Raw genomic sequence first — 21,769 nt, 5'->3', positions numbered from 1 at the left:
TAAGGACATGTATGAGTATGGCTTGTGTATATGAACTATGAAATATGAATAGGTTATGACTTGTTAACATTTAAGAATTTCTATACTTATATTATAATTTATAAGTTTATTTAATTATATTATTATTTTTTTATTATAAAGTGTGGCCCGACGGTTCAACCAGTAACCCCCCAATTAAACCACTAATCCGCCAACCTGATCCTCATGCCGGGTTGATGACTGGGTTGGTTTTAATAAGAGAAAAATGTATTTCTTTTACCCAAACTTTGGCAGGTCAGTCGTTTTCATCCCCAAACGTTGGACGAAAATAAATTCGATACCCAAACTTTTAACTTTTGAGTACATTTAGTATCTTTGATAGTTTTTTTTCCAAATTGCTATAAAAAAGAGTCATGTGATAGTCACATGTCCGACAACTATTGTGTAAAAAAAATCTCAAAAAATGTAAAATATCCTTTTGATAAAATTATTAGTCCTTAAACTTAGTACTTAGTGTTAGATGGATATTTTACTTGATAAAATTATTAGTCCTTAAATTTAGTACTTAGTTCCAAAAGGATATTTTACATGACACCTAGTATCAAAAGGATATTTTACATATTTTTGACATTTTTTATACAATAGTTGTCAGACATGTGACGATCACGTGACTTTTTGTAGTAGTAATTTGGAAAAAAATCCATCAGGGGTACTAAATGTGCTTAATAGTTGAAAAATTAGGTACTAGATTTGTCATTGTCCAAAATTTAGGGATTAAAACCGCTCATATGTCAAAATTTGGGTACTAAAACTGCATTTTTCTCTTTTAATAACTATGATTTTGTTCCTAATTCTATCATTAAAAAAGGAAAAATTGAGAAATATTGGAGATGCGGGGTATCAAACCCTGTACCTCTCACATGCAAAGCGAGCGCTCTACCATGTGAGCTACATCCCCTATGATTCAAGGTTGATGCCAGGGTTGATTTTAATAATTATGATTTTGTTCCATTACCACTCATTTTATGAGTATTAATTAGTATTGTGCCAAAAAAAAAAAGAAAAAATGGGAAATAGTGGAGATGCCGATGAGTATATTAGTATTATGCAAAAAAAAAAAAAGGAAAACAATTTTATGAGTATATTAGTATTGTGCCCAAAAAAAAAAGGAAAACTGAGAAATATTGGAGATGCGGGGTATCGAACCCCGTACCTCTCGCATGCAAAGCGAGCGCTCTACCATGTGAGCTACATCCCCTTTGATTCGGGGGTTCGACTTTGCCCTAGAACATTCTATCTTGTCTATCGGCGGCAACGACTATGGGGGTATTAGTAGGAGTATTGCTTTTCCTGACCCAGTAGAGTAAGAAGCAGTAGTGTTTTCCCGCCATGGAGACGGAAGACTCGTCGTCGGAGAACGGCCTCCTTCACCGGAAACAAGCTCTATACTCTTCCCTGGTAAGTAAAAGAGACAGAAAAACATATTGCTGTTTTTCCTACTAGTATTACTTTTTGCATTTATTTTGTCTCTTTTCTCTCTGTATTTATATTTTTGGGTAGCTTGATTTCAAGAAAATCTTTGTTTGTCTCCTTGATTAACTCTGTTCTTATGAAAAATTGCCCCTTTTCTTATTATCTTAATTCACAGGACTCATGCTTTGTGATTCAGAAGGAGATGTACAGAGGTCAACAATACAGCCAAATATACTTTGCTAGGCTTCACTTGATGAGAACTCTTCTTTACTCTCTACTCCCCAATTGGAAACCCCACATTCAGGGTATATTCTACAATCCATTATCCTTATTGCCTCCCTTTTTTTTTTTTTTTAGTTCAACATTGCTTGGATGATGCACTTAAATTTTCCAGGGGTACTTGTTTGTTATTGCTGTAGCTATACTTCAATCATGATCTTTAACAATTTGGGTCGGCCCCGGGGAGGGGAAAAAATTGTTGCCTTTGGAAATCTTTATTGGATGATACCTTTTATATGATTCTGCTTCAATTTTTTACAAGTAAGGGATTTTGGGTTTTTCCTGCAATTTATATTGTTGAAATTAGTAAAGGCCAAGTTTTTTTTTTTTTTTTTGTGGTGCTCTGATTTTGTTACTTTTTTTTTTCCTGGGGTTTTCTGGAGTAGTTTCTCTCTTCAGTTCGACTTTTTCTTTTTCTTTTGACAAGCGAAGACCATTTCTTTGTTGTTTATTTTGTTTGGTCAATTTACAAGAGATCACCTGGCTTGGTTTTTTTCTTCTTCTAATCTTTGTTTTTTTTTCTGCATTTAATTTAAGGACTTGAACAAGTTGTCTAAGAAGTATGCATGATAGGGATTTGATTCTGCAAGGCTAGTAGATTTGTCATGCAAAATCATGGATTTGCTTGTAAATGGCCCCACTTTTTTTTCCCCCTTTTTCCGGTAGTCTGCACTGTTATCGGATTAGAAGAAGGCAAGGAATGCATCATTGTTGGGACTCTCTACAAGCACATGAAGCTGAAACCTTCCATTCTTGAAGAGTACTCCAAAGAGGTAATGAAGTTACTAATGGATGATATTCTAATAATTTGCTTTTTCTTTTGTCTTATTGTTACTTTTATTTTTGCCAACTCATATGGTTTATTTTTCTGAGATATTAATGATGTAACTTGTGTCTTTCAGAGATCTGCAACCCCACTTGTAAGACCTCACAATTTTATGCACCCAGATGATCATTTAATTTTGGAAGATGAGAGCGGCAGAATTAAAGTTTGCGGAGATGTTCTTTTACCTTCTGTTTATGTGACAGGTCTGTATCTGATGCTGCTTTGGCACTTTTTAGTTTTGGCAGTCAAAAATTTGGTTTTTTTTTCCTATCAGATTTCTCCACTTCTTCTGTAACCTTCCCATTTTTAGGTTGGTTCTTTGGATGATTACTAGAGTTACCACTGAAGATTAGTAACCCATCCATTTTGTTCCAAACAATGTTCTATAACAGGTGTCGTGGTTGCATTGCATGGAAAAGAAACTGGTACAGGCGACTTTTGGGTTGAAGATGTCATGGAAGGAGGCCTACCACACCAAATAGAGCGGCCAATTAAATCAGGTTGGAGTGCTGCTTCTTTCACCATTTCTCCCCAGTCCACCTAGCTAATTCATAATCATGGATGCCCGCAATTTGCTACGATAGCTTTTGGCCATTTTAACAATTGGCAGGTAGTGGGTGATCAGATGATAAATATTATAACTCTGATGGAGGACCCCTGAAAAGTTGTTGGACTGATTAGAAATTTTCTAGAAGACAGCTTATGTGGAAACTGTATGTTCACTTAGTATCATTTCTGATTTATTTGCTCATGATATCATGTACTCTTGGTTGTATAAGCACCAGAATCTTTTGTTTTAAGCATAATCAGTAAAACCTATAATCTTAGGAGAGAAAATAAGTAGTTCTGAATAGATATATGTGTCAGAGGAAAGCAGTAAATGTCTTGGAACACCACCTTATCGTGCATAAGCGTTTGAAGAAGATAATACTTATTGATGTACTTGTATAAGAATAGAGTAGGCATCTTCTGTAAAGGAAGGTAGGATATCCATATGGAAATGGAATGGGTAGTGGATCGATATTGCTATATTACTGATACTGGCTCTGCTGCTGATACATCATTCAGTTTTCATGTAGTGTACTCTGATGTTAACTGCTTTGATGTTATGATAGAAGCGACTCTGCCAATGTCTACCAATATGCTGAAAAAGTTACAGGAGTTTGTTTTTGGTACACTATAGAGGTATTTAGAGCAATAGAAGGTCTTTCTTAAAATGTATATCTGATGACTGGTCCTTTTGGGGGAATAATTATATTATGATGCTTGTCATGGAAATATTTTGAATTAGTTTATGGGACAACCAAGCTGTCTTTTGGTATTTGGTGTTAATATTTATCCTTGTTTGTCGTTGAAAGTATTTTAAGGAACTTCATTTGATGCAAGCAGGTGAAGACAAATATGTCATTTTTGTTTCGGGCTTGGATATTGGGAGCAGCACTTCTAATCCTCTAAAATTCCAGCTTTTGGTTGATCACATAACTGGCCATCTTGGAGATAAAAAGGTTTATATGTTTATTCTGTGTTGTGCTTCCCTCTATGATTGCTCTTTTCATCATTGGTTGCCCTATAGATCTCATGTAAATTCCTTGAGTGCATGTCACAGGAACAAAGTATTGCTGCCAAGATAGTTCGAGTAATTATTGCTGGAAATTCTGTTGAAATCCCCCGTGGGCTACTTAATGGTCAGGTACTGTTCTTTGTCCGGCTTCCACAAAAAAGCTTCTAACAGAACTTGCTTTAACCTTTTGTTGGTCTTTTTCTTACCACTTTTTGTGCTTCTGAGGTTGTATGGACAGATTACTTATGTACCTCATGCAAGTTTCTTTCTCTGTGAATGCAACAGTTGCATTTTCTTATTGCAGGTTGTTGCCAGTAACATTGGCTGCATCTGCATTTCATAAATTTTCTGAAGAAAACGTTAATTTAAGACAAATGAAAAATAACACTCTAAAGGAGAGGTTTTCTTTTATTTTTTGAACATTTTTTTTTAATTCCAGGATTATCATATACACATGATCTTTGAGATTGAGAGAAAAAGCAAGTAGATCGAAGATTGCTTTTGAGATATATTATATTGATAATTTTGGGCTGAAATCATTGGTCTGCCTGCAATTGAGTGGCATTCAAAGTTGATTACTTGGATTTTGAATAAGATATAACGTACCTCACATTCTGCTAGCTGGACTTGTGTTCGTGTGTCATTTATAGGTGTAATATTTTGTGTAGGCTTTGCTGGATGCTTTAATCTGAAATTTGAAATTTAGTTCAGGACTTGGATTCTGCTGGTGTTTCATTAAAAATGTATCACTTGAAATCTTTAGCGTGAAAGACATAGACCCTGAGGTCATACCACGTTTTTCAAAAGAATGAGTGAAGTTACCTTTTGGTGCTAGTATATGTAGAATAGCAGAGACACCACTTGTGCTAAGGCTTCTTTGTGCTCAATTAGAACACCATAATGCAAATAGCCATTTAAGCTGTTAATAAGAGTTTCCGCCATTTAAGCAGTTACTAAGAGTTTCCAGTGAGCATTTTTTCAATTTCTTTTGCAAAGTTAATGATTGATAATGAATATAATCCATTTCTGGCATGGTTTATTCTCTCAGCTGCAATGTTATGATGTTCAGATGTTAGCAACTTTACTTGATTGTGCAGAACTTAGGTTCTAAGGATCAATTTACATTGTCTGAGCCAATTAAAGAGCTGGATATTCAGTTGACTCAGGTACTTTGATAGCTGTCTCTTGACCTCTGAGTATGGAAAATGTTTGTTTATAGTGCTTTAAAATATCTACAGATTGCTGCAGGTATACCAGTTGATATTATGCCAGGGCCAAATGACCCTGCCAATTTCTCCTTGCCACAGCAGGTTTGTTAACATTCATTGTGTGCTCGTTGACATTCTTAGGTAAATTGAGGCGGGGATGGGATCTGGAGTACAATTTATACTGTTTGTAGGAGTTGCTTTGCATCTACTTTTGGCTTACAACTTGTTAGTGATCCAGCAATCTGCCATTTCTAGTTTAGATTTACATTTTATTTGTTTTTAATGTTTCAGCCTTTGCATAGATGCCTTTTTCCTAGCTCATCAGCTTACAACACATTCAGGTCCTGTCCTAATCCTCATTTGTTTCAGCTTGACGATGTTAGGTGAGAAAACATGTATGCTTTCCTAGATGTAACACAATATGAAATTAGTCAATTTGATAAGATATCTCATCTTAATCCTCATTTATATGCTTTGCTGGATGTAGCACCAAATGAAATTAGTCAATTTGTTAAGATATCTTGTCTTCAGTTTGCTTGGAACATCAGGTCAGAACATTGATGATCTCGAGAAGTATTCAGATGCAAATGATAAACTTGAATTTTTGGAGAGGACACTGAGATGGAGACATGTTGCACCAACGGCACCAAATACCCTTGGTAAATGCTGCATGCTTGCTATATTTGAATTGTCCTGTTCATAGGTTTGGCTAAATGTCGCACTTGCGTGAATTTGTTCTTTGACTTTTAGAACATTTATATAGTGGTTTATTCTTGTATTAAAGTTTGCACTGAACCTGTCGGTATCTTGCAGGATGTTATCCTTTTACTGACAGGGATCCTTTTTTCGTTGAGACCTGTCCACACGTTTATTTTGTTGGTAATCAAGAGAAATATGAGACTCGCTTGATCAAGGGTATTCATTTTGCTACCCTTTTTATCTTGATTTCTGTTTCATTTTGAAGAAAACAATTTACAAAATAAGCTTTAATTGCAGGAGCAGAGGGACAAATAGTGAGACTAATCTGTATTCCCAGATTTAGTGAAACTGGAGTTGCTGTGGTGGTAAGCTTTTTAATTTCTCCTCTTCCAAAGTTTGTAAAGTAGGCCATAAAGAAGTGAACAAAGCTATTTGAATTTGATATTTGTGGTTCTAAATTGGAGTTCATTGAGGGTTTGACAATTTAGGTTGCTAAATTCTAGTTTCTCTTTTTGGAGATAAGGTGAGCACAAGTTATTCTACTGGTGTCAAGACTTCCTTGACATTTGAAGGAGTCATATATTGGTCTAAAGGTTTTGTGACAGAATAAAGATTGTCAATGGGGCCTCATTGACAGTAAAGCCTAGCATCACCCCTTGAGTGTCTATTAAGGAAAATTAAGGGTTTGTCGTCATATAGTCATTTTGTGTGAGAGACAAGAAGTCAATAAGGTTCCATTCTTTAACACTACCAGAAAGAAAAATGGGGAAACAGAGAATATATTCGACACATCTCCTCTTATTCATTCTAAGTTTCTCTCTGAGTGTGTGTGTCATTTTATATACAAACTCAAGTTTAGTTGGGTAGAATAATACAAGTTTTCCACCCCCAAAGAGAATTTTCTTTAGCATTTTTCTTTAGTGAGGTTTCTCATACACCTAAAGTTCTTAAACTAGGGAAGGTTAGTATATAAGATTCTGCCGACAAAGTAATTCAAAGACAACACATATGGAGATGTAATTTGTTGTACCCCATATTACCTTCTCGCTTACTTCATGATCATCTATCTGTATGTCTTTTCTTTCTTTCTTCTTTTTAATGTAATTTGTAAAAGCATTTCACTTCAGTTCCTCAAGGGTGTATTTCTCTTTTCTTCCGAGGCCCTTCCATGTTGAGCTTTAAGTCATCAACTTTAACATATGTCTCTTGAACTTCTGGAGTGAGTTCAAACTGTTTTGTTGTAATGCATATTAAGAGGCAGTTACTGATCTAACTAGGCAATCAGAAGCTCCAACATGACGCGTAGCAGAACAGGGAATCCCTACCATTCCTGATATGCTGTAATTTGGTCTCTATGGAAATATGTTGTCTGATGCTCAAATAAAACTTGCATAACTGTAAAAGGACTAAGACTCTAGATTCAGAAGCAAAATAAAGTGCAAGATGTTAACTTAGTAGACACAAATCACATGGTAGAAGTGCAAAATGTTTTCATGCTCATAAGATAATAAATGAGTGCTTGTTTAAAAAGAAGCAAGTTAATTCTCGATATCCCTTGCCTGCCAGGGCTGCTTTTCCTCATTACCTTTTTGTTTTCCTTAAAGTACCTAGGGTGCCATTAAACTATTCCTGTTGTCAAGTTTTGGCGCCTAATCTAAATTTTGTCTTAGAGTAGTCCCTGAACAATAAAAAGTGTGTACTTTCAATCCTTTCAGCCATTTTAGTTGTAAGAGTAGCTGGAATCCAAGGGCATTTTTGTCCAATCATGTAAGAAAACTACCGTGACTAATTATCCATCTGAGAATGAAATGGAAAATTTTTTAATATACAAAATTGTTTAGTAGTAACCTGTATTCATCAGTTTAGTATGAGGGGTTTATTGTGCCGCCTCTTTAAACCCTTTCCATTTTGTCCTTCCGGTTTTTTTAGACATGTTAAATTGACAAGAAAAAAATTCCAAAATATGCAAATCATTTTCAACTTTGTGTCCATTACATGAGACACAATGGCTTTTATATCAACAAAATTTGTCTCCACGAGTGCTTGCTTGATGGTGTGTTTGCCTAATTGTCTCTCACTTTCTTTATGTGCTGCTTTATGTAAGGATTTGCAATGGCATTAAAACACTCTTGTTCAGGTTATATTCTTTTACCCTGGCAAGTGTCTCTTGTTCAGGTTATACTTTGGATGCAGCTTTGAGATAAAATTTCCTGCCAACACCACCTGACTTCCTCAGCAATACGAAAACAAAAAATGAATATCGATTGGAAAGAAAATTGATTTCTTTGGAAAAATAGCTTGTTGAAGCTGTGAATGATTAACCTAATGCAGTTTGCTGATTTCTGTGCAGTTGAACTTGAGAAATCTGGATTGTCATGCTCTCAGTTTTGGGACTGAGTTTAGCTAATAATTACGAGGTACGAGTTGGCACTGCTTGGAAGCTGAAGATCTTCTAAGTTTACCTTCAAGTGTTGCTTGTGATAATCAGTATGTTGTTTGCTTACTGAAAGGGATACCTGTGATTTTCTTGCAATGCTTGCCTTTTTAGTTCTGAAACTTTGCAAGTTCTTGGATATAATAATGTTATATAAAACATAACTCTGGCCTGATAATATTGGAAAGGGAATCCATGAACTTGTGGATTAGGGAGTCATTGCGATGAAGTCAATATTTCCGGTGCTTAATCCACATCTCCATGATGTTTCCCCCTAAACTGAATCCATATCTCTCTGTCACTCTCTTTTTTTTTTTGGACATTTGTTAATAGGTAGGCAATGTAGTTTGCACAATTGGAGAGAAGTCCAAACCACCTCTAAGCATCGGTCTTCCTCTCTTTTATATTTTACAAAGTTTCATTTTCTAAGTTTACATCTAGAGGTGACGTTGAGGTTCTGATGAAGTTTTGTTGAATGGTTTCGGATAGCACCTGATGATTGAGAACCTGCAGCATAAAGTCATCATGGCCAAGGATTAAGTTAAGAGCACGGATGCTAGTTTTGTTCGTTTTCTTTTGCTTCTACAATAATACTATATTGTTGATTGTAGAAGTTTAGTTCTTGACCGTTTAGAATATTTTGATACACTGTTTAAAAGCTTGACTCAGCAAAAACCACATAATTTTGGCCGTTCTGGAGATATGAAGCATCATGCAGTTTAGAAATGTTTTTATTAAAAAGAAAAAAAAGTTGGGGTGACTGCAAAAACCAGACTGGTTCAAAGAAAAGGGGTAATCAATCCAAAATTTTAGAAAATGGTCAGACCTACTTCTTCAAAAAAAAAAAAAAGAAAAAAGAAAAGAACAAAAGGTTAAGGTTATACCTTTTGATTTTCAATAACTTCAATTAATTTATCCCGTTGGTTTGGTTAGAACCTCAACTCCCTAATCATTAATTAATCCTAACTGTTTTCTTTGTTATGCTAATTATTTCTCTATCTGGGTTAATTAATTGGTCGGATAAGGTTAGTACATGGAGTGCGATAATATTTAATCAGCCCATACAGATGAAGTCAGGGTTAGCAAAATTACAAATGAATTAATTACGTGATCTAACATTAGGTAGAATAACCCATTGCCTACGCATCCATAAAAGTCAGGAAAACATTTTTTTTTTTTTTTTGCAACAACTCGTTGAATATTCTTTTCAAGAACGCATATGAGGATCATGTTTCATCAAACAACACTGCTAATATAACAGCTGTAACACTAGAAGAATAGGATGCAGGCAGCACCAGAACGAGCAAGAAGAATAGGATCCAAATGATGAATAGCAAACACAACAGACGAAAATTTGCCCGACTTTTACAAAGTCTAAGGAGGAACAAACAACTTAATGACATCAAAAGATTTCCTACCCAAGAAGAAACCTCTCGTTATTACATATAACTCTGTAGTTACATACCAAATCTTGACCCAATCTCCTGCACAATTTTATAGGAGCCGGCCGCTGAAAAACTTATGCCTTCCCTCTCAGATTTGAAACAAGACGGGCGCCTTTATAAATAGAGCAGGCCACCTGAAGCAATCGTCATCGCTGCTGTGTATAATCACTCCTTTTCTTGATCTGAATTATTCACCATTTGCAGCTAGCTAGCACCAGACATGGGAAAGCACATGATCTTCTCCTGCTTTCTAGCTCTCACGCTGTTTAATGTTGCCTTTGCAACGGACCCCATGCCTCTGCAAGATTTCTGCGTGGCTGATAATTCTAGCCCAGGTAAGATTACGTATTTCACGCGCACACAAGATGTATGTATGATTAGTGAACTTTGACGTTATTACTAGTTCAATTGCTCACTGCTTTTCAATAATGGTGAACATTTTTAGTACGGGTAAATGGCGCGCCGTGCAAAGATCCCAAGCTTGTTACAGCAGAGGATTTCTTCTTCACGGGGCTGAATATTCCGGGCAACACCTCAAATGCTTTTGGCTCCAAGGTCACCACAGTATCCGTTGCTGAAATGCCAGGGCTAAACACTCTCGGGGTCTCAATGGCCCGCATAGATTTCGCACCAAAGGGAGTCAACCCTCCTCTATTCCACCCAAGAGCCACCGGAATTCTCACCGTTCTTGAAGGTACTCTACTGGTTGGATTTGTCACTTCAAATCCAGAGAACCGTCTGATCACCAAAGTTGTGCAAAAGGGTGATGTTTTTGTCATTCCTGTGGGACTTGTTCACTTCCACCGCAATGTGGGGGACACAAATGCTGTTGCTGTGGCAGCCTACAGCAGTCAAAATCCTGACAGCACTGCCATTGGAAAGGCTGTTTTTGGATCGACTCCACTCATAAGTGATGATGTGCTGGCCAAGGCGTTCCAAGTCAATAGGAACACAATAGATGGAATCCAGTCTAAGTTCTAGTTCTTGACCAACTTATTCTGATGATTTCTTTTATGGCGACAAATCTTTTTTTTTTCCTTTCCAGTTTTTCTTGAAGCCTCGTTGAAGGATGATTCATGTTTTTTAAGTTGTTTGTTGATTCTTAATGATTCGACCATCATCAACCCCTGTAACGCGAAACAAATACATCATGATCAAATATGTTTTTTTTTTATTATTGTGATTATCCTTTTTTTTTTTCTTTATAAAGTGTCACTTCCATGAATTTTATCGCAGGGGGTTCAGATAATGTTTGCTTAATTAGTCCGACAATAGTCTATCCGTGTGCTATTTAGTATTTACGACCCGTTCATATTGGAATCAGTCGTGAAAGTGATATGGCACTTGAAAAAAAAAAACCCCCCAATTTAAAAATGTTGTTTGTTTCTCCTCGTGACGATTGACCATTTCTCCTCCCTCATCTCCGTCCACCTCTCTTGACTTTTCTTCCTCTCCAGCCACGACCGCCACCACGCTGTCCCCTTCATAAGCAGGCAATTCCACCGTCCCAGAAAATATCTATAACTCACTGTAGTTGAAGTTGACTTTAGTATATGTAGTTATGTACCTGTTAAAAGTCCTATTCTAGCTCTTATAAGGTCAAAGTTATAATGGAGGAGTTCAAAGTAATAATGGGCTACAACTACAATTCTTTTGAATTCAACAATCGGTGTGAATAATACAACAGATTGGAAAGAAAGATATATACTGGCTATTGCACCAGTATAATACAATCCGATTCATGGCACTAGCATCGATGGATGTTGTATGCAGCGGAGTTGTTGTTCTCATGATACTGGGTATTGCACCAGTTCCAGTAGCGATAGCAGGAACAGAGTCTGCTGTGAATTTAGAAGCTGAAGCACTGCTCGAGAGTGGCTGGTGGGGAGTCAATACTACTGCAAGAAACGTCTCTGCCCATTGCCAGTGGCCTGGTATCATTTGCAACGATGCTGGTAGTGTCACCGAAATACTGCTTCCGAACTACGGGATCCTAGATGACTTGACAAATTTCAGCTTCTCTTCTTTTCCGAACCTGGTCAGACTTGATCTCAGCGGCAATGCACTTGACGGAGCCATCCCACATCAAATAGGTGCACTCACCAAAATCACTTATCTTAATTTGTCTTCCAACCATCTTCGAGGTGAGCTTCCTTCTTCTTTATTAAACCTTACACAACTAGCACAACTTGATATTTCTTGGAATTCGATTGAAAGTTTAATTCCTCCAAGTATCGGAAACTTAACAAATTTGGTTACTCTAGACTTGAGCCACAATATTTTTTGGGATTACATCCCTCCAACTCTTGGCCAATTGTCCAATCTTGCCTCCCTTGACCTCAGTAATAATATCCTCAGTGGAACAATTCCCTTGGCTCTTTGTCGTTTGACAAATCTTTCCCGGTTCGACATTAGCTTCAACAAGTATGTTGGAGGATCTCTCCCAGAAGAAATAGGACAGCTAATGAGTTTAATAGAGTTAAAATTGAGTGGCAATCAATTTTATGGTGGCATCCCTCCCACTCTCGGCCACTTGTCCAAATTGGCCTCCCTCGATCTCAGTGACAATGCACTTGACGGAGCCATCCCACATCAAATAGGTGCACTCTCCAAACTCACCTATCTGACTTTGTCTTCCAACCATCTTCGAGGCGAGCTTCCCTCTTCTCTAGTAAACCTCACACAACTAGCCGAATTTCGTGTTTCGAATAATATTATCGAAGGCTTTATTCCCTCCTTCATCGGAAACTTGACAAATTTGGTTACTCTTTACTTGAGGTACAATAATTTTTGGGGTTACATCCCTCCAACTCTTGGCCAATTATCTAATCTAAACTCCCTTGACCTCAGTAATAACCACTTCAGTGGGACAATTCCTTCAGCACTTTTTAATTTGACAAATCTTTCCCGACTAGACATTCACATGAATACCGCAATGGGAGGATTTCTATCAGAAGAAATAGGAAATTTGAAGAGTTTAGTTGAATTAGACTTGAGTTACAGTGTGTTCTCTGGCAGCATCCCTCCTGCTCTTGGCCAATTGTCCAATCTAAACTCCCTTAACCTCAATAATAACCACTTCAGTGGGACAATTCCTTCAGCTCTTTTTAATTTGACAAATCTTTTCCGGCTAGACATTCACTCGAATCCCTCAGTGGGAGGATTTCTCCCAGAAGAAATAGAAAATTTGAAGAGTTTAGTTGAATTAGACTTCCGTTACCTTAATCTTTCAGGTGCCCTCCCTTCATCTCTTTGCCACCTAACCAAACTAATATCTCTTTCAGGTGCTGAGAATCAAATTCATGGGTCCGTTCCCCCTGAAATAGGAAATTTAAAAAATTTGAAATATCTCAATCTTGCATTCAACCGCCTGACTGGTCAAATCCCTTCGACCCTTGGCAATCTGACTGCTCTTACTTCTTTGATCCTCTCTTCTAACCAAATAAGTTGTTCCATACCCCATGAACTTTTCAATATACCTTTTCTAGAATTTCTAGATATTTCTTCAAACCAAATTATAGGTTCAATTCCTATCCAATTTGGGGATGACATTATTAAATCGAGTGGTACCATTTGACTTTGGATCTTTCCCACAATACTCTCTCTGGCACTGTCCCCGTCTCTTCTGCGACTGGGGGACGTCGACCTGTCCTATAATGCTTTGGAAGGTGAACTTCCGTGTGATCTTGTCAATAAGTTTGGTTCAGAAAGATTTGCCGGCAATCCAGACTTGCGTTCACATTCCACTCTTTGTGGTGCATCTCCTCCTGTTATGGGAAATCACAAGAAATCATAGACATCGCACCCTATACTACATCATAGGTCTTGGCGTATCCTTGTTGGTGTTCTCAATAACTGGCGGATTAGTAATTTATATCTTCTGCTTCAAGAAAGTTAAAGTTGAGCCGATAGACAATAAACATGGAGACATTTTCAGAATATGGAACTATGATGGACATATGGCTTACGAAGACATAATTAAAGCAACCAATGATTTTGAGGTCAGTTATTGCATCGGGACAGGGGGTTATGGCAGCGTGTACAGAGCGCAGTTGCCAAGTGGGAAAGTAGTGGCTTTGAAAAAGCTTCACCGTTTGGAAGGCGAGAATCCAAATTATGACAAGGCTTTAGGAATGAAGCCGAATGCTATCTAAAATCAGGCACAGGAACATTGTAAAGCTCTTGGATTCTGTCTGCACAAGCGATGCATGTTTCTGATTTATGAGTATATGGACAGAGGAAGCTTGTTTTGTATCTTGAGAGATGAAACTGAAGCTGTGGAGCTGGATTGGATTAAAAGAGTGAATTTGATCAAGGGCATTGCCAGTGCATTGTCCTACTTGCATTACGATTGTGATCCGCCAATCATTCACAGGGATGTATCAAGCAACAACATTCTTTTGAATTCACAGCTCGAAGCAACTCTTTCTGACTTTGGAACTGCGAGGATTTTGGAACTTGATTCATCAAATCAAACAGTCATTGCAGGCACCTTTGGTTACATGGCACCAGGTAGGTTACCTTGCTATCCTAGATCACTTTCTTTTTTCACCTTGTTTTCCATATTCTCTTGATGCACATATTAGGCTTAACTTTCAAGGACAGAAAAAGAAAAAAATTCTTCCAATTGAAACGATTATTTTGTTGAATAGCAAGTATGGTCACGTTGTTCAGATCATCTAGTATTGAAAACTCGATGCAATTTGTACTCCTTTACATTAGCAGCCATATCAATATACCAAAGGATGGCAATTAACTTTATTTTATCCAAACACATTCTTGTCAATGCAGAGCTGGCCTATACCATGGTGGTCACTGAAAAGTCCGATGTGTATAGCTTTGGCGTTGTGGTGCTAGAAACGCTGTTTGGAAAGCATCCACGAGAATTCCTTTCCTCCTTTTCATCACAACCCAATGAACCGATAATGCTGAAGGATCTTCTTGATGCCCGTCTGCCCCTTCCGACTAACGCTTTGGTTGTTCAAAATGTGGTTGTGGCAACAGCTTTAGCCCTGGATTGCGTCAACGCAAACCCGAAATGTCGACCAACAATGCAGCAAGTGGTGAACCAATTTGAAGTGGGCAGGCGAGAAGCAACTGGGCCTTTGCACACCATTGCTGTGAATCAGCTTGTTAGTCCAGTTCTTTCGCTGCGTGACCAGAGCTGTGCAGATGGGACGAGTAGCTCAAGCACCATAAATGAATTCCATGTGGATATCTCTGCGATTCTGCCATCATCCAATTTTTCTACCCACGTTTCTTCCTAAACAACTTTGACATTTGGTAGGAAACAGAATATTTGTATTGATTGACACAATCAGATTAGATGTTAATGGATCATTGTAAACTATCTAGATTCATTGTATGTCATTGCCTATTAATATAGGTCTTGTATATTATTAAGAAGTATGGAATACAGTAACAATTTCACTCCTTCCCGTTCTTTTCAGTTAGAAACATAAATAACTTGAACACAAACATTGACAACTTAAAAAAAAAAAAATGATCCAAACACTTAATCATAAAACAATAAAATCATAAAATTGCACGTTCATCTCGGCTAGTTTAAATCTTTGACTGGAGTTGATCGATTACAGTCTTGTCGGCTTGGAATGCCTTGGCCAGAACATCATCATTGATAGGAGGATTTGATCCAAAAACAGCATTTCGGATTACTACGGCACCTGGATTTTGACTGTTGAAGCCAGCTATAGCGACGGCATTTGTCTTTCCTACATTGAATTGGAAGTGAACGAGTCCAACGGGAAAGACGAAAACATCACCCTTTTGAAGAACTCTGGTGAAAAGCTTGTTTTCGGGATTTGAGGTGACGAAGCCAACCAGGAGGGAACCTTCAATAACTGTGAGGAGTTCGGTGGCTCTAGGATGAGTATGAGGAGGATTAATCCCACCTGGTGCATAATCCAGGCGAGCCAGCGAGATGCCAAGAGTGTTAAGCCCTGGAACCTGAGCTGCAAATACTTGAGTAACCCTGGAACCCACCGCATTTGTGGTATTTCCAGCTATGTGCAGCCCACCGAAGTAGAAATCATCAGCTGTAACTTTCATGGGGTTTTTGCATGCAAAGCCATTCACTTTCACTGAAAAGTTAAAAACATTAATAAAAATCCGTAAGAAATTCAATTAAAGTGCTTGTCACTAAACGTACAGCTTGAAATCTTGATAAGTCAATTAATGCATTTCTTACCGGTGCTATTGGGATCAGCAACACAGAAATCTTGCACAGGTGAGGGGTCAAAAGCAGAGGCGAGATAACAACATGCAACCGCTACGAAGAACAATGAGAACACCATGCATTTTCCCATCTTGGGCAAAGGATGCAGAGGGAGGAGGAACCCGAACAAGAAAATAAGTTGTAAATTAATTAAGATACTATATAGATACGCAAGGCAAGGCTTATGAGTGATGATGCATGAGTACTTTTAGCTGCTTATTTATAGAGCAAGACTAGCAAGCAATGTTCATGGAAGAGCCAAGGAACAGAAAAGAATTTTATGAGTTATTTATTAACTGTAGAATGCCGACCAAGCATAAGATCATGTTATGCCGGCATTATAGAATTGGATAGAAACACCCATGATTTTAACAAGTCAATCATTTGTTCTCACATTCACAAATTTAAAATGTTTTCTTTAAATTAGAATTTAAATCAGCTGGTGCAATAATCAAACCAGAACAGACTCATTCTAATATTACTATTTGCAAATTTTATTTGTCAAATTCTCATTATAATAATTGCTTCATCTTTTCTATTCCATGATAATAACTTTAAAATTGAATGAGGACATGATTAGAATTAAAAAAACTGGATACGTTTTACATCCCAACCAAAGGCATTCTTTAATTATGTCCAATGCAAACAACTAAGGCATGCACTTGCGTCACTAGAATACTCTGGTTCGATTAGACCTTTTTTTTTTTTTTTTTGCACCTTTTATTTGCTAATTTTTGAAACTTGAAACTTCGTCATGGATTATCAGGATCTTCAGTTTTGTGCTGTATACAAATGTTTTAACGCATCTGTCAAAGGGCCTAGCTCATTTTATTCCAATTTTCCTGCTTCTTATGATTCCAGCCGTCATGTTGCAGAAGATATATATAAAGCTGCTAACAACTGACAAGGGAACGGGACAAGATTTTCCTATCCCAAAAAAGAAGGCCAATTGAATATATGGGTATGGTTGTGTAGCTTATCATGACAACTTCACCATTGCTATTGTGTGTATACAACCCAGTTAATGGATTCTCCAGTATTTAAAAGTATTTTTCCAATTGAAAAGGTACGTAGATACACACATATATATGTATATATGTATATGTATGTATATATATGCATGTGTTTATGTATGTATACATACACACTTCGGGTGAGTTATTTTAATGAACAAGTCTTCTGTTATTTTGATTAGCCTTGAAGGTATGCACGTAGAAGATTATGCAATTTGCTGTCCCTCAATCATCTAAATGAACCTTCTCAGGGTGTTATCAAAGTGGATTCTGCTTTCTGAACCTATCTTCTTTGTCGACAAAAATCGTGTTCTTATATACGACGGAGTAGGATCCCAAACCAATACCAGTTTTAATCATGTCCGGCTCAAAAAATAAACGTCTAAACAAATAAGAGTGTGATCTGTTTTGTGAATCTACTTAATTTCATCATGAAAATGTACTCAGACTAGTGTCAATTAAAATATCATTGACTTGGACAAAGATATGATTAAAAAAAAACAAAATCTAAACTTAATTCGTGATACGCATCCACTTGGTGTGGATATTTGTGTCTGCTTTCTGGGATCAAACAAAGAAATGTTGATTTTCTTGTTGAATTTGTGTAGTAAATGGATTAGTCCGTTTCGTTTTTCAATTATAAAAATAGTTCTTTGAGGATTCGATCAAAAGTATGTAGCATGAGATACAATTCTTAAGTTACGAAATGAGTGGAAACTAAACTTAAGTTACAATTCATGTATAGAGTGCTGTTAGTTTATCAACAGAGAGGTAAAAATCGGATTGTTCATCTGCAATAGTATATTACTCCCAAGTACAAATGCTTGGATAGCAATATTCCAGTCTGAAAAATACAAACCACAAACTACAGATAATGCATGTTCAGCAATCCTGAGTTTAGTCCTGATGCAAATAGCCGGCTTCACAGATTACCATTCGTCCATAAGTTCAAGCTAGCCGGGCACGGTTTACTTTTCTAAAAGAATACACATTGACCTGGTCTCAGAAAGCTAGAAATCTTACAAGTGAGTGAGCGGCAACGTCTTAAATTGGTAAAGCCAGCCGGTCTTAATCTTATATTGCAGGAGGAGCCTCTATAAATAACCATCTCAAGTGGGCTGTCTTCATCACCACTCTCAAAACATAAAACATTCCACATACAGTACTACTCAGGTCTTTCAGTGCTCTACCTCCTTATTTTTGTCACTGGTTGGGATGGCGAAAAATTCTGTTTTGTTGGCTTTGCTAGCTCTCAGTTTCTCCTACCTCACTTCGGCATTTGATCCATCACCATTGCAAGACTTCTGCGTGGCAAAAGCCACAACCACAGGTATTAAAGTGCACTGGATTTGACCTTTTTTTTTTTTAGTTGCCCTCCAAACAATTACGAGGAGGAAATGTTTTATCTTTTGTTGTAGGATTCAAAAATTTTTCTGTATCTGAATATGAAGGCGTTCGATTCACTCACACTTCTATTTTTCTTGTATGGTGTGTTACAGTGAAACTGAATGGCCTGGCGTGCAAGGATCCAAGCCGCGTTCATGCAAATGATTTCTTCTTCAGAGGCTTGCACATTGCTGGCAACACATCAAATGCTGCGGGCTTCGGGGCTACACAAGTATCCGCAGCTCAAATACGCGGACTTAACACTCTCGGCATCTCACTGGTTCGCCTTGATTTTGCACCGGGGGGAATCAACGCCCCACACATTCACCCCAGGGCCAGCGAGATGCTCACGGTTCTTGATGGAGCTCTTGAAGTTGGCTTCGTAACTTCTAATCCTGATAACAAGCTTTTCGTCAAGGTTCTTCAGAAAGGGGACGTCTTTGTGTTTCCAGTGGGACTTGTCCACTACCAAAGAAACGTCGGTAACAGCAATGCCGTTGCGCTTTCTGGTCTCAACAGTCAAAATCCTGGCCTCGTAAGCGTTGCTAGTTCTGTCTTTGGATCAGAACCAGGAATCAGCAGAGAAGCGCTCGCCAAGGCGTTCCAAATTGACGCGAACACTGTCGATAAAATTAATGTATCCAAGTTCTAGAGGATCAAAACTGGAGTCAAACTACGACGAGTTCACTGTTTGAGTGTTTGATTGATTGTTTTTGTTGGTTTTTTATTATAAATAAAAAAATAAGTGAAAGTGGGATCTTGATTGACGAAACGGTCTACATAATATGAAAGATTGGTTCTTTTCCATCCCTCTCTATCTGTCTTGGCATCAGAAATAAGGTTAGATTTGGCATGGAAAAGTTAACCGCACACAACAATAATAAAAAATAATAGGAGCAAATTATCCCAGTGGCCACTAAACTTTTCCCATCGTCGAGTTTTGGTCACTCAACTATTAAAAGCCTGGTTTTGACCATCAAACTGTATAAAAGGTAGACTCGAGCCCATTCTGTTAGATTTAGTCGTTAACTTCGCAGAGGTGTCCGTTTGCGCGATTTCCAATACAAAAGGTAGGGTCAATTTAGGAAGTCGAAAATATATCTTCTTGTTCTTCTTGTATAAAGCTAATAAAGATTACTTACCCGAGAGAAACTACAAGAGAAGGAAATGGAAGAAGCCCAACTTGGATTAGAGGAAGCAGGACCAAGATCAACGCCACCAAGAGCCGGGCCAGCAAGATCCATGCCACCTACATCGTTGACACCCATTTTGCCTACTTGTGTTTGTGGGATGAAGACAGTAATGATAACTTCATGGACTGCACAAAATCCGGGAAGAAGATTTGCCAAATGCGCATTGGAGGAGGTTTGTAACATTTTTTTAGATACTTAATTTATTATTGTGTAAGAAATATAATGAATTTGTTTTTTTTTTAAGGATGGCTGTGGCTATTGGGGTTGGATAGATGATGAAATGTGCGCTCGATCTACAATGATTATACCGGGTCTACTCAGAAAGATCAATGGAATGGAGGAAAAAATGGTTGAATTTGAAAAAGCTGCAAGAAAGTGGGAAGCAAAAGCTGTGAAATTGGAGGGTAAAATGAAGCCACTTCAAACTGAAATTGCCAAGTACAAATCAGCCAATAAGCGACTCATTCGATGCGCAGTGTTGCCTTGGCTAATAGTTGTCTTAGCAATGTTAGTTATGAGAATAGATAATTCTGGTGGCATGCTACAAATTTGTGGCATCGTTGAAAATCCTTGAAGAATAGCTACTCTGTTGTAATGGTAGCATATTGAAAGGGAAAGGGCAAATGGCTTTATAAAGCCCCTTTTGTACCCCTCTGTATAAACATTTTGATGTATAAAAGTTGTATTGTTCACATGAATAAATAGTTATTATTTGGTGTCAAAAAAGGTTTGAAACAACACATTTCAGTTCTACTAATTTCATCAATAAATGACAGAGACATAAGAACTAAACAAAAGTGCTGCATTAACATAGAACAATCTGTGTAGATTGGACAAAATAAATTGTTTGTACATATGGACCATGTTCGTAATAGGTCAGCATATCAAATCCAAAACAAACTTCATACAAAAAGACAAAATGTAGTTGCATTATGTCCCAATCTAGCTATAGCTTTACTTCCTCTTCAATTTGATCCTCTTTTGACTCTTGGTTGTCCTCTGGTAGTTGTTGCTGAAGTTCCTCCTCTTCTAGTACCAGCTCTACTCCATTTTCCTCTCCAATTTCCAACAGTGAAAGGAGGTTCTTTACCTAAATATGCATAATTGGCATTGATCTGCCCCTTTTCTGAATCTGTTAACTTTCGTTTTCCTGCTTTCCTTTGTTGATGAGCCCCTTGGCTCTGAGACTGTTGTTGGTTTTGTACAACTTCTTCCTGCTGTCGATGCTGTGCATGTTCACTTTCCTCAACAGCAGATTGTGATTGCTGTTCTTGTTGGTTCTGCTGATACTCTTGATCCTGCTGCTGCTGTTGTTGCTGATCCTGCTGCTGTTGCTGTTGCTGATGTTGATTCTGTTGCTGGTGTTGCTGATTTTGCTGCTGTTGATATTGATCCTGCTGCTGGTGTTGCTGGTGCTGGTGCTGGTGTTGGGTCTGCTGCTGCCTCTGGTGCTGGTGTTGGGTCTGATGTTGCCTCTGGTGCTGGTGTTGGGTCTGATGTTGCCTCTGCTGCTGGTGTTGGGTCTGTTCATGCTGACTCTGGTGCTGGTGTTGGGTCTGTTCATGCTGACTCTGGTGCTGGTGTTGGTTCTGTTGTTGCTGTTGCATGTTCTTAGAACCACGTTGCTGCTGTTGGTGCTGCTGCTGCTCCTCGCTATCCTGATTCTGCTGTTGTTGATTGTCTTGTTGCTGCACCTTGCAACCAGCTGCATTATGGCCGGCAACACCACATTTTCTGCAATGGATGACTATTCTTCTCCGCAACCTGTTTCCAGTCTTTTGAGTTTCAGTAGGATCTCTTCTCCTGGCCTTCTTAGGTCTGCCAGGTTGCACTATCCTTTCTGGTGGATCAAGATCCACCCCATCAGCTTCAGGCCACATTACTTGTCCATTGATAGGATACAAAATATTTTTGTAAATTTTTAGAAACAGATCTCTGTTGTAGCAGTCATACACCTCTTTATAGGGGTCGCCATTATTTCTGTGAATTGCTGCAATAGCATGACAGCAAGGAATACCTGATAGATCCCACAGTTTGC

General features: G+C 38.0%; 6 protein-coding genes, 1 non-coding gene and 1 pseudogene across 7 annotated transcripts; 6 read left to right on the top strand and 2 right to left on the bottom strand.

Moving 5' to 3' along the window:
• Positions 1 to 1,164: 1,164 nt before the first annotated feature.
• On the bottom strand, positions 1,165 to 1,237 carry TRNAA-UGC. Its single transcript has one exon. It is a non-coding gene; the product is annotated as a tRNA-Ala (tRNA).
• A 106-nt stretch (positions 1,238 to 1,343) lies between these two features.
• Positions 1,344 to 8,558, top strand: LOC113775073 (DNA polymerase delta small subunit). The gene is made up of 14 exons (XM_027319805.1): positions 1,344 to 1,437; positions 1,628 to 1,757; positions 2,398 to 2,504; positions 2,634 to 2,760; positions 2,950 to 3,057; positions 3,947 to 4,062; positions 4,164 to 4,247; positions 5,216 to 5,284; positions 5,357 to 5,428; positions 5,618 to 5,709; positions 5,858 to 5,985; positions 6,140 to 6,241; positions 6,323 to 6,390; positions 8,376 to 8,558. The coding sequence occupies exons 1-14, from the start codon at positions 1,369 to 1,371 to the stop codon at positions 8,430 to 8,432; spliced, it is 1,329 nt and encodes a 442-aa protein (XP_027175606.1). The 5' UTR covers positions 1,344 to 1,368; the 3' UTR covers positions 8,433 to 8,558.
• A 1,329-nt stretch (positions 8,559 to 9,887) lies between these two features.
• On the top strand, positions 9,888 to 10,958 carry LOC113772913 (putative germin-like protein 2-1). Its single transcript, XM_027317414.1, has 2 exons — positions 9,888 to 10,239; positions 10,350 to 10,958. The coding sequence occupies exons 1-2, from the start codon at positions 10,125 to 10,127 to the stop codon at positions 10,883 to 10,885; spliced, it is 651 nt and encodes a 216-aa protein (XP_027173215.1). The 5' UTR covers positions 9,888 to 10,124; the 3' UTR covers positions 10,886 to 10,958.
• A 699-nt stretch (positions 10,959 to 11,657) lies between these two features.
• On the top strand, positions 11,658 to 13,624 carry LOC113772910 (probable leucine-rich repeat receptor-like protein kinase At1g35710). The gene is made up of 2 exons (XM_027317412.1): positions 11,658 to 12,048; positions 13,189 to 13,624. The coding sequence occupies exons 1-2, from the start codon at positions 11,661 to 11,663 to the stop codon at positions 13,479 to 13,481; spliced, it is 681 nt and encodes a 226-aa protein (XP_027173213.1). The 5' UTR covers positions 11,658 to 11,660; the 3' UTR covers positions 13,482 to 13,624.
• LOC113773678 lies at positions 13,561 to 15,254 on the top strand (annotated as a pseudogene).
• A 215-nt stretch (positions 15,255 to 15,469) lies between these two features.
• Positions 15,470 to 16,218, bottom strand: LOC113773677 (putative germin-like protein 2-3). Its single transcript, XM_027318303.1, has 2 exons — positions 16,113 to 16,218; positions 15,470 to 16,005 (listed from the first exon to the last, which is right to left on the bottom strand). Exons 1-2 carry the CDS (start codon positions 16,216 to 16,218, stop codon positions 15,470 to 15,472), a joined length of 642 nt encoding a protein of 213 aa, XP_027174104.1.
• Positions 16,219 to 18,367: 2,149 nt separating this feature from the next.
• LOC113772911 (putative germin-like protein 2-1) lies at positions 18,368 to 19,190 on the top strand. The gene is made up of 2 exons (XM_027317413.1): positions 18,368 to 18,482; positions 18,652 to 19,190. The coding sequence occupies exons 1-2, from the start codon at positions 18,368 to 18,370 to the stop codon at positions 19,188 to 19,190; spliced, it is 654 nt and encodes a 217-aa protein (XP_027173214.1).
• A 515-nt stretch (positions 19,191 to 19,705) lies between these two features.
• LOC113773676 lies at positions 19,706 to 20,305 on the top strand. The gene is made up of 2 exons (XM_027318302.1): positions 19,706 to 19,903; positions 19,976 to 20,305. Exons 1-2 carry the CDS (start codon positions 19,706 to 19,708, stop codon positions 20,303 to 20,305), a joined length of 528 nt encoding a protein of 175 aa, XP_027174103.1.
• The last annotated feature ends 1,464 nt before the right edge of the window (positions 20,306 to 21,769 follow it).

This window comes from Coffea eugenioides, chromosome 6 (assembly GCF_003713205.1).
Source record: "Coffea eugenioides isolate CCC68of chromosome 6, Ceug_1.0, whole genome shotgun sequence".
In the NCBI taxonomy this organism is placed as follows: domain Eukaryota; kingdom Viridiplantae; phylum Streptophyta; class Magnoliopsida; order Gentianales; family Rubiaceae; genus Coffea; species Coffea eugenioides.
Note: the sequence above shows the minus strand (reverse complement) of the source record. Positions and strands in the feature narration are given on the sequence as shown.